At 37.4% G+C, this 15,898-nt stretch overlaps 3 protein-coding genes across 3 annotated transcripts; 1 reads left to right on the top strand and 2 right to left on the bottom strand.

Moving 5' to 3' along the window:
• Positions 1-241: 241 nt before the first annotated feature.
• Positions 242-1,844, bottom strand: LOC133858918 (axial regulator YABBY 4). Its single transcript, XM_062294368.1, has 7 exons — positions 1,764-1,844; positions 1,520-1,654; positions 1,290-1,407; positions 1,139-1,187; positions 968-1,043; positions 759-848; positions 242-355 (listed from the first exon to the last, which is right to left on the bottom strand). The coding sequence occupies exons 1-7, from the start codon at positions 1,842-1,844 to the stop codon at positions 272-274; spliced, it is 633 nt and encodes a 210-aa protein (XP_062150352.1). The 3' UTR covers positions 242-271.
• A 5,546-nt stretch (positions 1,845-7,390) lies between these two features.
• Positions 7,391-8,098, bottom strand: LOC133866324 (ubiquitin-ribosomal protein eS31 fusion protein). The gene has a single exon (XM_062302846.1). It carries the CDS (start codon positions 8,030-8,032, stop codon positions 7,562-7,564), a length of 471 nt encoding a protein of 156 aa, XP_062158830.1. The 5' UTR covers positions 8,033-8,098; the 3' UTR covers positions 7,391-7,561.
• Positions 8,099-8,964: 866 nt separating this feature from the next.
• On the top strand, positions 8,965-15,483 carry LOC133866316 (CRS2-associated factor 2, chloroplastic). The gene is made up of 6 exons (XM_062302840.1): positions 8,965-9,723; positions 9,824-9,951; positions 10,627-10,852; positions 11,444-11,571; positions 13,566-13,710; positions 14,833-15,483. The coding sequence occupies exons 1-6, from the start codon at positions 9,072-9,074 to the stop codon at positions 15,249-15,251; spliced, it is 1,698 nt and encodes a 565-aa protein (XP_062158824.1). The 5' UTR covers positions 8,965-9,071; the 3' UTR covers positions 15,252-15,483.
• The last annotated feature ends 415 nt before the right edge of the window (positions 15,484-15,898 follow it).

Raw genomic sequence — 15,898 nt, 5'->3', positions numbered from 1 at the left:
TATATATATATATATATATATATATATATATATATATATATATATATATGCAATGTGCAAGTGCATGTGCCCCCCAATCCGATCCCTGACCCTAGCTAGAAAAGTTAATGCAGAGCTAGAAGAGAAAATTATCTTTTAGACATAATTTCAGTCATTGACCCTTTCAGTCCTGACAACGTACGAGTCCTTCTACTACCTCCCCAAGGCATATCACGACTATACTAATCTGAAATGGAAATAGCTTTCTTTTTATCTTTGCAGACATGCATGTTCACTTTAAAAGGGTACTGTCGTCGCCCATGTGGACTCTCTTGGGGCCTTTTCTTTCACGAAAACCTTTGCCAACTTCATGGACCTGAAAATATTTATGTAACAATATATGCACCCAGTTCAGTGGTAGATCTAAACTAGTACAAATTAAGACAGCAGCTAGCTATGGAATCTTGCCAGTATGTTAAAATTCCCTAAAAAGGTTATCTCATAAATTTGACTTATAGTTGTCCATCGATCGAACCACAAGAAAGCGACTAGCTAGCAAAGAACACAGACAGTACTTGTTCATGAAGGAAAAACTTGGAACAAAGACCAGATCAGCCTATAGAAATCCAAACAAAATTCTGGGTTTCATATATATATATATATTCATCTGATTGCCTTGAGGATTGAAAGGAAATGCATACAAAACGTTGTCGTTTATAATGTTGGAAGAAACTATATATGCGCAGATATTGGACTAACTGAAGTCTTAAATTAATTACCTCAGTGACCTTGGATTCCCATGTCATGTTTTCCTCTCTCTGGCTATAGTCTCCATCTCCTTTGAACTGAAACGAAGGGAGATGAGCCCACTGAAAATGGTCAAACATGTCCAGGAATCAGTTTAAAGCCCCTTGAAATTCATACTCTTTTTATTACGTTGTACGTTCAATGCAGAAAGCATCCCAGCTATTGGTACTCAAGAGCATACATTTTTGGCAGCAGTACTGAAAGCTTCCTTGTGAGCCATGCTTGGATTCTCAGCCTTAAGCCTCTTGATCTCTTCTCTGTTGTATATAAATTAGTATTCATGACTTAAAGGATCGATCATAAGTTGAATTATATAGGAGTACATAATTTTAGAGATGAAAATTAAGCTTACTTAATGAAGCAGTTATAAGCTGATGGAGCTCGTTGTCTCTTCTCAGGGGCTATATATATAGAGTATCCAATATTATCCAAGTAAAACATGTTAATTAATGAATCAGATTTGCAAGAAACATACAACCAATGCATTATTAAAAAGGCCTTACGTTTATTAACGATGCGATTCACAGAGATTATATCATCTTCTTCATAGTCAGAAGAGGCCACCACTGATGGGCTGCGCCAGTCCAAGACCTTCTGTGCATCATTTTTCTCAATATTTGGCTGCAAATATTGAGTTGATGGTGCAGATTTATCTTAGTTTTCTCGATTTGGTGTTATAATAAAGAAAGATTTACAAGCAATGAAGAACCTAATTAACCAATCACTAACTGACCTTGTCATCGTTAAGAGAGGCTAAAAGATGGAGAGGAACAAAAGAAGCATTCGTCATGTTGACAGATAAAAGGCCTGAGCAGTGGCCGCATCTGACTGTGACCACCATGGACAAGCTGCTACATGGCACACTTACCTGCATTTCAAACAGGTAAAGAGAAAGAGAAAGATAAAGAAAAGAAAAGAAAAAGGTAAAAGATGATAGTAATGAAGATACTGTAAGAACTTCAGTCATCATTAATCACCAGTAAAATGGTGGAGCAGAAACCACATTCTACATAGCATATCTGTTCCGGGAGATCAAAGAGATGATTGAGTGTTGACATATTCTATGTATATCACTGATGAGTGTGTTTGGAGGGGAGGAGAATGTGTCTTCAGATTTATACAACTCTTATTTCAATTATGTACCAAAAGACAGGTGTTTGCATCGATGAGAAGTACATAGTTAATGCATTTCAGAATGTTTTTGGGTCCCTATGCAAATGACTCTCACACCCCTGAAATGCCATTTTCTCTTTGAAATTATCAGTGGGAAACTTCCACTTCTGAGGTGGCAGAGGTTCAAAGTTCTATGGCAGTAGGAAAAAATTGACCAGTTCTTGTTTGTTTCATGTGTTGTTGTCTCTTTTCTTTGACTCTCCTTTCTCCTCCATTTAGTCCCTCTCTGTCTCACATGAAGGTGCAAGTGCGATCCATGCAGTGACTTTTACCATAATAGAGGGAGGGGGAAGTTTCCAGAGGGGTGCGCGCAGAAGGAAATGAGGCATCTCCGGATTTGTCTTTCCTGAAAGAAGGCAAATATAATTGACAATGAGGAGGGATCACCTCCACTTTCTGTGCTCTCTGTTTATGTCACTTCCCATCTTCTTTATTTTTCACTTCTAGCTTCTTAATGCCAGCATCTACTTATCCTTTTCATTCACAACCACCTTCCTGTGTGTACTTGACTTTCACCCATGTGCTTCCACATGAGTTCTAGCTAGCTCAACAATCCCACACATCAAATTGAAGGAAGTGGAGTTCAAATTTACTTTGGTTGAAAATTGAGTCCATGCAAATGTTAGGGTCTGCTTAATTTGAACATGTTCTATGCCTAAAAAATAGATCATTGTTCTAGGAAGTACAAAAAAAGCAATGTAGGATTTAGGATAAATCAGCCAATCAAGGAAGGTTTGTCTAAAAGATAGCTGATAGATATTCATAATGTATTAATCACCGAATATTGAAAAAAGAAAAAAGAAAAAAAGAAAAAAAAAAAAGCTGTTGCTATCTTACATAACTAGAGTGGGAGACCCTAGACTTTGTACTATGATCTAAAGGGACCAGTTCTGAATATATAGGACTGTTTCTGACAAATCTTGAAATTATGATGGTTGTGATGGTTGGTAGGAATCAAGACTCAAGAGGCGTAGGGACTTCGTTCTACCCTTAATGAATAATAGTTTTGCTACTGATAATCTTGTCAAGACAAGGCATATCATGATGAATTAGGCCTTGTTTGGATTGGATTGAGTTGTAGCCAAGTTAAAAGATTGTTTTGTTGGTGGCTTACTACTTCTTTGGTGCATATATATATATATATAGGAACAGTAGACTCATGTGAGCACTGCCGTTTGATGAAAGAACATGGGCAGCTTCTAGAAAGGAGAATAACCAGTTACGCAGGCAATCGCATTAAATAACATCATCTTCTTGTGTAAAAATTAAGCATCTCAACTACTTGGCTCATGGTGGGTCTTGCATCTTTGTCTTCATCTACACATTGCAGACCAAACCCAACCAAAACAAAGTTTCCATCTTTCCCATGTCATATTTGCCTTCCATTAATGTGCGTGGCTATTCTTATACAGTCATATAAAGATATTTTCTTGAATTATTTTTGAAAATTGGACTATGCTGATTCCTTGTGTGAAAAAAAGTAGTAGCAGGGGGAGGGTCTTGCGGTCTTGCCTATATATATATTGCGTTATTGTTATACTATGGAGCTATGGAATTTACAGTCGGTGCGTTTGACATTGTGATTTTGTAGTAAAAAAGTGTGATTTTAAATCAAATCGAAATGAATCGTTTGGAATTGCGTTTTTTAAAAATTGCGATTTGAAAACACAAATTTAATCTACGTTTTCAAATCGTAAGCAATGGAATGCTTTTTCGAAAACTTATAATTTTAAAAACTAAACTGCGCGCGATTATGTCAAACACTTCACTGCCATTTTAAAAATTATGTTTTAAAATCACTATTTTTTGAAATAAAAAACTTAAACGAACCATTAATACTAAAGATGCTGTGAAGAAATCCTATTAAGTAAAGAGTAATGACATGACACAATAAGGTGTAGAAAACCCTATAAAAAAAGAAACAGGTCCCGCCGTTAGAAGAGTTAATAGAATTTATTAACATGTCACATCAACACCAATTATAGGGTGACACGTAACACTTAACAAATTCTGTTAATTTTTTTAACCGAACTTCTTTATTTTTTTGCTTATCCCATGGAGTTTTTAATCACTTCTTAAAACTGAGAGAGCGATTTGTCAAATCTTCAAACCACATCGACCAATTTTGCAATTATCACAAAAAAAAAGAAAAAAAAAGAAAAAAAAGAAAAGACAACTGAACCACCCCTGAACCACCCCTTTACTTCTATAGTTAAGCTTACTTCTATTAATGTAAGGGATAGGGCTACGTAGTAATGAGTGGCATCCTTCCGTTTTTGATAATGACAGTAATTTCAGTAAACCTCTCAAAGGCAGGAATACTCCGTATATAATAAACCCTTTTTTTCTAAAAAAAAAAATAATTCATTCACATTATCCTTCATAAGTAGTGTTGGCCCCGGCCCCTCAGCATGGTCACCCACCATTTTATAATTTGAGAGAATGGTCGGGAAGGTCGAATCATCCCAATCACTCGAAGAATTGCCGGGATCTCAAACTCTTATTCACATGCTTTAGTAGCTTTGACGGAGTACCAACTGCATTCCAATATCGTTTCATGAGTGCATGACTTCTGTCCTAAGGTTTCATTTTGAAGGTCGAGGGTTTTCGTCAGAGAGGCCAGGGCAGCTCATAGATAACGACATGGCTAAAGTGAAGTATATGTATTCCCATAAAAGAAGTGTCATAACTATCATGTTGGGCTTGTGTTGTGGTACCATTGAGATTTAGCTTAAACTGAACGGATGATGAAATGATTGGATTTTAGACGCCATAGGATTTGAAGTTTTAACTGTAAGGTGTAAAAGATGGACGTGGATCCGTCTAACTGCAATAGTGCAGTTCATCTGAAAGAGCTTGTCAAAATCTAGTGAGGACTTCCTATTGCACAAAATCTCGAACTCGAGCTGCCCTATTACACACAATTTAAATTCTACATTGAACTAGACAAGTCTTGCTTCATGGTTGATATATTACTCCCCTCGTCTCCTATTTAAGAAATCACTTTTACTAAAGTAAAATTGTCATCCGACTCATACCAATCAGATGACACATTTCAAGCAGATTCTTACACTCCCAAGAAGAGACAATTGGGCACTCTGTAGCAAGCTTGGCTCCATGACCTACTGTTGATCAACGATTCCTTTCTCAGTCATTCACTAAATCATGCATATAATTAGCAGCTAAAATACATACACGATTTGGATGATAGAATGTGACTCGTGAAAATACTTGTAATCACCTTCAGGCGCAAAAAATCATGCCAATTACTCATCAACCATGAAGCAATATAATGCCAAAGCACATTTACTAGAACAAATGCAAAGAAAGGCCTCATCCACAAAAAGTATACAAGCCGTGACCCCAATGGTGTAAGAAATCTAAAAACTGAACTAGGCCTGGCAAGATTTTCTACAAAAATAGGAAAAGCACATTTAAAGCCATAAGAAATTGAACAAAGACACAGGAAAATACTGTTTCCTAGCAAATAAACATTTTCTGTATTTACACTGTCCAGCTGTCCGAAGCTTTTAAGCAGGAATCGGCCATTCAGGTGTACCCCTTTATGAGCAGCAATCCTGGAAGGAAGGCGGTCTTTCTTTGCGGAAGGGAAGCTTGACTAAAAAGATGCTTAGTGGGGCAAAGAGATTCGAAGGTTCAGAGATGGACTAGAGTTAACAATAGGCCGATAAAGATTAACCTTTTTATTTGAGCCTAACTATATATATAAGGGGGAGCACATATAGATTTAGGAAATGCTTTAATCCGACCATAAAATAAGAATAGGTACAGTACTCAAGCGGAAGTGGAGCGAAATGCTTCGCTTGAAAGAAGCACAAGCGAAACGATACCTAGATCCAGCTGGGAAACTCAATATTGCTTAGGTTACATTGGCAATAAGTACTTCAACCATTTTCTTCTATTTTCAACTAAGTAAGCTTGCCCCATGAGACACTAAAACTATGATGTCATATGGCCTTGTCGCAGTAACCACATCGTCACTCAAAGAAGCAAAGAGCAAGCTTGTGGCCTATAGTAAACAATGACAAAGGGCAAAAGACTGCTGAACATAGTCTAGAGCAATCGACAGAATCCTAAATGGTTTTGCCCCGAAACATTGAGAAAGAAACTCTTCTATATAATCTTATATCTTACCACCAGAACCTAAATCATAATCCAAGTGACGTGGAGCTTAGCTTACAAAGGAGAATGCTTGGAATACTACAGCCTTACTACATCCCTTATGGCTTACGAACTCAATTAGCAGTTCACATGAATGTCACATGGTGCCACAAGTAAAAATTCAAGCAACATAATGCTTGGAATACTAAAGCTTTTACTACATTCCCTACAAACTCAATTAGCAGTTCACATTAATGTCATATGCCACACGAGTAAAAAATCAACCAACATAATGCTTAAAACACTATAGCTTTTACTACATCCCTTACAAACTAAATTAGGGGTTCACACATGGTGGCACATGTAAAAATTCAGGCAACAAAATTTGATAGGTAAATCTAACTGTTAATGGCTGACATGGTAAGTGACACTATAGTTTCTAAGAAAATTACAGTACATCCATAAATTGAAATTTGTGTGGTGATACATATATCATACACATTATCACAAGATAATGTATGCAACGGTTTTTATGGAAAAAAAAAAACCAAAAACAGCACATAGCAATTCAATATGGTTGCACAAACTAAATTAGGGGTTCACACATGGTGGCATGAGTAAAAATTCAGGCAACAAAATTTGATAGGTAAATCTAATTGTTAATGGCTGACGTGATAAGTGCACGATAGTTTCTAATAAGATTATAGTACATCCATAATTTGAAATTTGTGTGGTGATACATATATCATACACATTATCACAAGATGATGTATGCTACGATTTTTATGAAAAAAAAAAAAAAAAACCAAAAATGGCATATAGCATTCAATATGGTCGCACTCAATTCAATCAAATTAGCAACTTAATTTGTAACTTTTAAAAAATTGCAAATCGTCATTGTTGCATTTGATAGGATCAAACGTAATAGTTGAGTTTTAATTATTCACACCAAAATTACATAGACCAACTTTCATGTTTGGCAGTCTTATATCCCATGTCAAAACAAGACCTAAACACCATGTGGATTCATAAACTACAAAAAAATGTGTCTAAGCAATGGAAACCATATCTTCAGATCTTTAATAATGAAGCAGTTGTATATCAAATACATCTTTAATGGTAAAGAACCACAAAGCATCCATACGTTCATACTTGTAAGACATCGAAAGGGCATTTCTTTACGCACAAACTGAGCACAACCAGGTCTTTTATGTTAATATAAACGACCAGAGAACGAACAAACACGAAACAATCCAAGGATTTGTAAGGGAAAAGGAACTCAAAATAACAGAGAACAAAACGCAGAGAATGACAAAAAAAACAAGCGACAATAAGTATAATCAAATATTAAAAGCACAATCCATCAAAATTAATACGAATATAATCCCATAACCATCCCGAACTTTGCCAATAGCTAAAGCAACAAACACATAGTGCAGTTCAGATCCATAGCAAATCTAAAAAAAAAAACAGAATTAACCTAATCACCGCCTGCCTTCTGGTAAACGTAGGTCAAGCCGCACTTGCCGCAGTAGTGTCGGTCGAAGTGGTTGGCCATGAAGGTCCCGGCGCCGCACTCGGAGTTGGGGCACTCCTTGCGGAGGCGCTGGACCTTGCCGGAGTCATCGACCTTGTAGAACTGGAGGACGGCGAGCTTGACCTTCTTCTTCTTGTGCTTGAGCTTCTTTGGCTTTGTGTAGGTCTTCTTCTTGCGCTTTTTTGCGCCGCCGCGGAGACGGAGGACCAGGTGTAGGGTGGACTCCTTCTGGATGTTGTAGTCGGCGAGTGTGCGACCGTCCTCGAGCTGCTTTCCGGCGAAGATGAGACGCTGCTGGTCCGGCGGGATGCCCTCCTTGTCCTGGATCTTCGCCTTCACGTTGTCGATCGTATCCGAGGACTCGACCTCTAGGGTTATGGTTTTCCCCGTTAGGGTTTTCACGAAGATCTGCATGGTTGCTTGGTGGCTCTGGCCGCACAAGAACCGCGCCGCCGAGTTGATTTGGAGATGAGGAATACGGAATGCAGAAGGGGTTTTATATTGGGAAGGGAAAGCTAGGGTTTGCGGAGTGGTGGTTGGGTGCATAAGCGTTCATGGTAGGCTTGATGTGAGTGCCGTTGATGAGGCTTGATTGGACGATGATGATCATAACACGATAAACGTATATGAGCAAATCAGCTTTTTTTTCCTCTAAAACTACATTTTTAAATCATGCAATTATAGTTTATAACAATTGCATTACCACGAGATATAATGAGGTGGAACTCAATATATGAGTTCTATCTTATTGCGGTTTGTAGTAGTTTACTTGTTGTGTACTATGAGTATTTTGAGCATTTCTCTTTATAAATCGTATCAATCAATAAGAAAAAATTTTAGTGAAAAATATTATAAGGCGGCTAAGAAATTAATTATTAATTATTTTTGTAAATAGTTAAAAATATCACTATTTATTTAGAGCAAGATGGTTATCCATTTTAGCCGGGGTAAGCCGTTAGTGGCTATAACTATATATATATATATATATATATATACAAAACAATACCATACATTCGAAGAAATTTTTTTTTTTTTTAAAAAAAAATCATTTAAAATAAGATAAAAAAAGTGGTTTAAAGAAGGCCAACACTTAAAAATAAGGTTAAAATACTCAAATTTAAAAACAGTTATGAAATGCGATTATAATTTTAATTAATCTCAAATTGACAGTTATTTTTATAATTTATAATTAAAATGGAATAAGAGCTAATAATCGCTAATCGCGCATTTTCATCTAAATTATTTGCCAGCGCGCTGCAGGGGTGCTTAAACATGTTAGAACGACGCCGTTTATAGTAGTAAACTTGGAAATATCATTGGTGTCGCTCACTCCCTTTCGTCAGTTATTTCCCTCCCTCCCTCTCGTTTCAGAGAGCACATTATCCATAGCTGTATACACTATACACTACTACAAATAGTCGTTATATGTAAATATAGAAGCATTTGTTCTTTCATGGCCATCGTTACGGCGTCGTCACTGCCAGGCCTCAACCTCTTTTCCTCTCTCCCTTCAACACCACCCCCAAAGGACCCCACAATTACCACCTCTACCACTCCCTCCCCACCCTTCCCTATCCCCAAATATCCTCCTCCTCGCCAGAAATCCTCCAAACCCCGAACCAACCCGGCCCTCAAGACCGTCCACCGCCGCACCAAATACTTCAAGCCCGTCAAGGAAGGAGTCATCTCCTCCGACGGCGACCGCTCCGTTGTCGTCGGCGAGTCGGGCGTGTCGTACCTCCTCCCCGGCGCGCCCTTCGAGTTCCAGTACAGCTACTCCGAGACGCCCAAGGTGAAGCCCCTGGCCATCCGCGAGCCGGCCTTCTTGCCCTTCGAGCCGCCAACGATGCCGAGGCCGTGGACCGGAAAGGCGCCGTTGAAGAAGAAGAAGGATAAGAATAAGATTCCGCTGTTCGACTCGTTTAATCCGCCTCCAGAGGGAACGAAGGGAGTGAAGCGCGTGGAAATGCCGGGGCCGTTTCGGCTTGGGAAGTTTCCGAAGGAGGGGAGGACGAGGGAGGAGGTGCTCGGAGAGCCGCTCAGGAAGTGGGAGATCAAAATGCTGGTTCAGCCCCACTTGTCCAATAACCGCCAAATTAATCTTGGTGAGTTTCTTTGTTTCTATTCATAATCCATTAATTTGTATTCGCTGCTTAGTGCTCTGATTTTTTGGAATTTGAGTGAAATTGTCTTAATTGGATTTAGGAAGGGACGGGCTGACGCATAATATGTTGGAGCTGATACATTCGCATTGGAAGCGGCAGCGCGTGTGTAAAGTTCGTTGTAAAGGGGTTCCCACTGTAGATATGAATAACATTTGCCGTCGTCTTGAGGTTATTACATTTCTTTACCATTTCCCTCGTTTTCATTTGACTCTTGAGTGAATTACTTACTAGTTATGAAGCATGTGACTGGAGAAATGTATTAGTTTGCGAGGAATGGAAAGCAACGATAAAAAGCTCATAATTGGAACGATTGCAATAGCATTCCTTCAGATCCCATTACTGGCTTTAGGAGATGGAGTGGGATCAATAGCGTATGATATGAAAAGCAATAATAGGCTGCAGAATGAGGCTATGGACCAGGTGTGGCACATTGCCCATTTGAAGCCACTTTTTTTTTCCCCCATTAAATGGAGCATTTTTGTGGAAGTTGTGTTTAATGCTTTTGTCAAAGACTCAAACATGAAGATCTGCACTTAAGTCGCCTTAGTGCCTCACCTTAGTTGTCATTACTTTTGTCAAATGGGGATTTTTTTATTTTTTTTTTGGTTTTGCATGAATTGGTTGTTTTACTTTTAGAATACAGTTTCAAGAGACTGGTGTTTTCCACTTTTAATTTGCTTAAAAGACATCAAATTGTGTACCCCTATTAAGTTTAAGCCTCAAAGTTAATATAATGCACTATTAAAGCCGTTGGTCAGACTAAATACACATTTCTGTGTTACTCTTAAATTACTAAAGAAAACTCTTGCCGGCATTGTGCTCAAGTTTTGCTCCTAATGCCAGGAAAAAACCGGGGGGAAAATCATTCATCGAGTTGGTGGTGTAGTTTATCTTTTCCGTGGCAGAAACTACAATTATCGTACTCGTCCACAGTACCCAGTGATGCTCTGGAAACCAGCTACTCCGGTTTACCCGAAACTTATCCAAGAAGCTCCAGAGGGATTGACAAAAGCTGAGGCCAAAGAATTACGGAAGCAGGGAGAAACACTTTTGCCAATATGTAAATTAGGTAAATTCACCAGGACCATCACTCATTCTTATAATTGATCAGCTTGTTATGAAGGTTGCTTTTTGCTGATTTTTTGAAAGTTCATTTGTTTCATTTTTCTTAATTAACCAGAGCCATAGGATGTGAAGTGACAAACAGAAATAACTAAACAATATGTTTCTCCATTCCAAAAGCGTCATAGGATAAACTCTTTAGTGCCAATTGTACCAGCCACTCCAACATATGGTTGTCAACCGCCTTTTGTGTGGCGTGGTCAGATGAATTGGCTGATGCATAGACGTTTTACTCATGGTAGACAGCTGTCCTCAGTTTCAATATGGTCTCAGAATTCCTCAATTCAGTCATTACCTGTCACGTTATACATACTTGTATAAACTAAGCCATTTCCTATAGTGTATGGATTTGCAAGTGTGTGCTGTAAGTTGTTCCTATCCTTTAGGTCTGCTTTCATGGGGAAGATTATACTAGTTGTGCCTTTATGGGACGAAGAATATATGAACTATATATGAACCACCAAGGCTCAAGTTTTTTTTTTTTTTTTTTTATTACTGCTTTTCAATTCAAAGTATTTATTGCTTATTCACATTGCAGCAAAAAATGGAGTATACATCTCCTTGGTGAAAGATGTTAGGAATGTTTTTGAAGGAAGTCCATTAGTGAAAATTGACTGCAAAGGGATGCATGCAAGCGATTACAAGAAGTTGGGTGCTAAGCTTAAGGTCTGTAACATTTTCTGTTCTTCTAACTCCTCAGTTGGTAATAATGTTGCCAAATCTTGTAATTTTTTCTGTCCTTCTAACTCCTCAGGCAGTAATAATGTAAGCAGATCTTATATCCAAGCATGTGACACATTATTGGGTATTAAAGAACAAAATATATTCACAGGGTTAGACAGAAACTAAAGAAAAAGATTAAAAGAAGGAATGCTCTGACACTAAGTACAAACAGAAATTTACATAATATAATATTAGATATCTAATGGGTTATATGAAATATGAACTTCAGGTTTATCTTTGAGGGCCTGGGTTTTGGCTCCTGAGTCCTCACCTGATGAACTAAAATGATAAACGGGGTTTGTCCTGTGAATCCCCTAGTAGGTCAGACAGGGTTTAAAAATGATATTGATGCTCACAGAGGAACTCATCAGATGTGGCTTTATCATCAATACTATTTTGAATTGATTGTGGTAGATTAACTAATTTTTCACTTTTTGAAATTGTTTCTCTACATGCTCTTTTGTACATTAAAAACTTCAAAAGTTGAAAGAAATTGTTACTGCTGAGTGTTAAAAATATTCTATGAAGTTGTCATTTTCTAGTTTTGAAGTTTGTAAAAGCACAGGATGGTACTTGATGGACAAGTTAAATAAAAATATAGTTTCTTTGACATTTCTGGACAAAGGAGCTTTTTCACATTTTATTGAAATTATGATTGATTTTTAAACTTTTATAGCCCAACCAAGCTACAGAGAGAAAAGCCTAATGACTTAGGCTTGCGTAACAGGAGCATCCCATCAGTTTGGGCTTGGCTCACTGCAGAATAAACTCTCCTCACCCATCATAGTTCTATCTGTTACAAACCTCCATCTGTCTTCTTGCATCTGTATATGAGGCTCCAGAGGAGCCTAGCAAAAAAGCTAAAGAAAAAATGTAGCTTCATAGGAAATGGTACCTTTCTAAGGTTTTCTGTGACACTGAATGGGTCATTAGCAATGCTGGTCCCACCTAAGTGGGGTCATAGGAGGGGCGACTTGGATATAATCCTACCCTTCAGCATCTTTTGTATGAAGTGGTCGCTCTGTCTTACTTGAACCTATGCACTTGTGCCTGGCAGCCCGGACTTTACCATTGCACCAGAAAATGGCCCTTTTACACGACACGCGATTGGACAGTCGATTAATAGGCAATGCCTTATACAAGTGTGATATAAGAGCATTCTTAGTAGTTACTTATCAAAAAAAAAGAAAAAAAAAAGAGCATTATTAGTAGTCTCATCAAAATAGTTTTTTAGCTATTTTGGTTAGCCAATTTGATGAAAAAACTAAAAAATCACTCACAGCAGCCTCACCACTTTAACCAAAAAGTTTTGGTAAGTGAAAATACTCACAAATTTTGATGAGTAATATTCACCCACCAACTCTCTCACCAATTTTGTTTCTCCTTTCTCTCTCACATGATCAGCACATTTTTTTCTTTTTTTCTCCCATTTTCGTCTCCCCATCTCCCATCTCTCTCACATGATGATGTTCTTATTTCATGGACATAAAGGTTTTTTTATCCCTGATATAAACTTTGTGGTTTTTTCATTTATCTTTTCTTTCTTTCTTTCTTGAATTTGGTTGAGAAGTAAATAAAAACTTCTGTGAATTTCTTAGCAATGATTTAATCTCAAGATGAAGGTGTATGGTAGCTTGTTGTATAAAAAGATTAAATAGAGAAAGAATAAAGAAATCTGAAAAAATATTATTTAAATGAAATAGTGATAGTGAATAGCTAAAATAGTGAGACTGCTGGGAGAATTTTAAAAAGTGACTCACCATAATAGAGAAAAGTGGTTTTTAGTTACTTTGGTGAGTAAAATTTGATGAGGCTACTAGGAATGCTAATATGTTAAATGTTGTTTGATAGTCTCTATATTCTTTACTAGTTACCTCAATCGTTCTGGATGCAATGCCATTCTCTTTTCTAACCTTTTCCCTCTTAACTTCGGACAGGAATTGGTTCCTTGTGTGTTATTATCTTTTGACAATGAGCAAATATTGATGTGGAGGGGACGAGATTGGAAATCAATGTACGAATATGCTCCCTTGGCTTCAATCTCCCCTGCAGTGGGCATTGCAGGTGGTTTGGATGGTTCAGGTAAGCATTAGAGAAGTGAATGGGACACAAGCCACATTGCAGTTGCACAATTTTCCTCTGAAACCATAATTGAAACTGCAGACACATCAGTCAAGGGCACTAGTGCCTGATACATTAGGTTATTCATACTAAAAGATGATATGATGCAAACCTCAAATTGTAGATAATAGCCAGATGATTCTGTTCATGGGGCGGGAAGGCACTTGATTTTGGTTGTTTTAGTTCATAGGAAGACAATATGTTGTTCATATGGGTTTTTGATGATGGCATAGTGGGATACATCATGTTCATGTTCACAGGGCCCACTGTGTCATGGATAGTAAACCTTATGCAAAAAAATAGACATGGTGATATATCTTTAAAAAACTCTGCCAAAAGAAATATATCCACTCCAATTTCCAAGAAACCTCTGTTGGTCACTATATTTCAGTTAGATTCAGGAAGAATAGCATTAGTGGCCACCATGGTTAAGTCGACAACTAGACATTTATCTTGGCAGGGCCAGCTAGTTGAAATTTGGTTGGACACTAGTTTCAAATGAATTTGGAAATGTCAAGTACAATTGTAGCCTGTCTTTTGGGAAAAAGTTAAACAGGTCCTTACCAAGTACTGCAAGAGAAGCAATTTCAAGGAAATTGCATTACCAAGAACTGCGTCATGTTGACTATACCTACACGCACAATGTTTTTTTTTGTTTTCTCTTCCTATTAAATCCCACATATCTCAAAAACTTAAGTAGATAGAAAATGGTAATTTAATCATTTTATAAATACTTTAATAGTTTCCAATTACAAATTTGAAGATTGCATGTGGACAAAATTAATTTTTGTTGCATACGAAAATTAAAATAGTCGCAATGAAATGTGACTGAACTCCATTTGCCCCCATCCCAAAAAGAAGGGGCCCAATTTTTTAGGTTCGTTCCAAGAGTGGTACGTGTTTTAAAAAAATAAATAAATCTGATATCTCCAGTCCACAAAGGATTAACTCTCCCTAGCAACACTAGGTGATATTGTGGCTATCTTGTCAATTGTCCCCCAGCACTGCTCGTTAATATTGTCATATGATAACAGATTCTGAAATGTTCTGGCCTTAATTTTCCATTTTCATGATGTTTTACAGGCAAGGATGACAATGATTGTTGTAAGGCTGATCCCAAAACAGTGAGCACAAGCCCTAAAATGATGTTGCTTTGGAAGCAAGCAATTGAGTCCAGCAAAGCATTGTTGCTGGATGAGATTGTTCTTGATCCTGATGCTCTTTTGAAGAAGGTGGAGGAATTTGAGGGTATTTCACAGGCCACAGAGCACTCCTATCCAGCATTAATCTTGTCAAGTGACGATGGTACAAGCAGCTCAGTGGCAGAGACTGAAGATTATCCTCAAAGCGAGGGTTATAGTGAAGATAATTACAACTACAGTGATACTGACAATGACGATTATGAAGATTATGATAGTGATTCATTTGAAGATGTGGATTCACCAGTCCCTCTGGGGTCGTTACCTGTCGATATGATAGCAGAAGAGCACAAATGGGAATGAAATTGCAAAGAAAGATCAGAGGTATTCCTGTTCAATTGTGAAGTTGCTTATTTTTTCACTAGCAGAAAATGAAGAGCTTGATAAATTTTAGATTGGCGATATTTGTAGGGAGACATGGGAAGACTGAAATGTAAATTTACTCTTGAGCAAAAGTAAAAATGTATATACATGTAGGACAGGGTTGTCTTGTTCTTTTCTTCAAAGCTAGTCACATGGGTTTTGCCTGATCAAATATGTTGAGTCATGAATATATGAAATTGTTGCACTCTTATCATGTCACAACTCACACACTTGTCCAAGTGTATTGTTGTACATTATGAAAAGAGTACGCCAAATATTATTACATCTTCATTTCACCCCTTCTCATCTTATTTTACTGGGTTAATATGGTAATATCTTTCGTTATTTATATTTTTTAATTTTAAACAATAGTCGATAAGCACTACCACATGACTTATATCTGGCATTACTCTTAATAAAAGAGGAATGTTATATACCACATTTTTCTCACAAGTATCATATAAGGATTACGTGTTCCAACTAATTTTTTATTTTTTTATTTTTAACCATGATTGATCCAAAAGGTTAATAAGATGGTTACACCAACATTGTGAAAATAATTATAGGATTTTCTAGCATTATTTAAA

The sequence above is a fragment of the Alnus glutinosa genome, chromosome 1 (assembly GCF_958979055.1).
Source record: "Alnus glutinosa chromosome 1, dhAlnGlut1.1, whole genome shotgun sequence".
Taxonomy (NCBI): domain Eukaryota; kingdom Viridiplantae; phylum Streptophyta; class Magnoliopsida; order Fagales; family Betulaceae; genus Alnus; species Alnus glutinosa.
The sequence above is the reverse complement of the archived record's forward strand: the minus strand, read 5'-3'. Positions and strand labels throughout refer to the sequence as shown.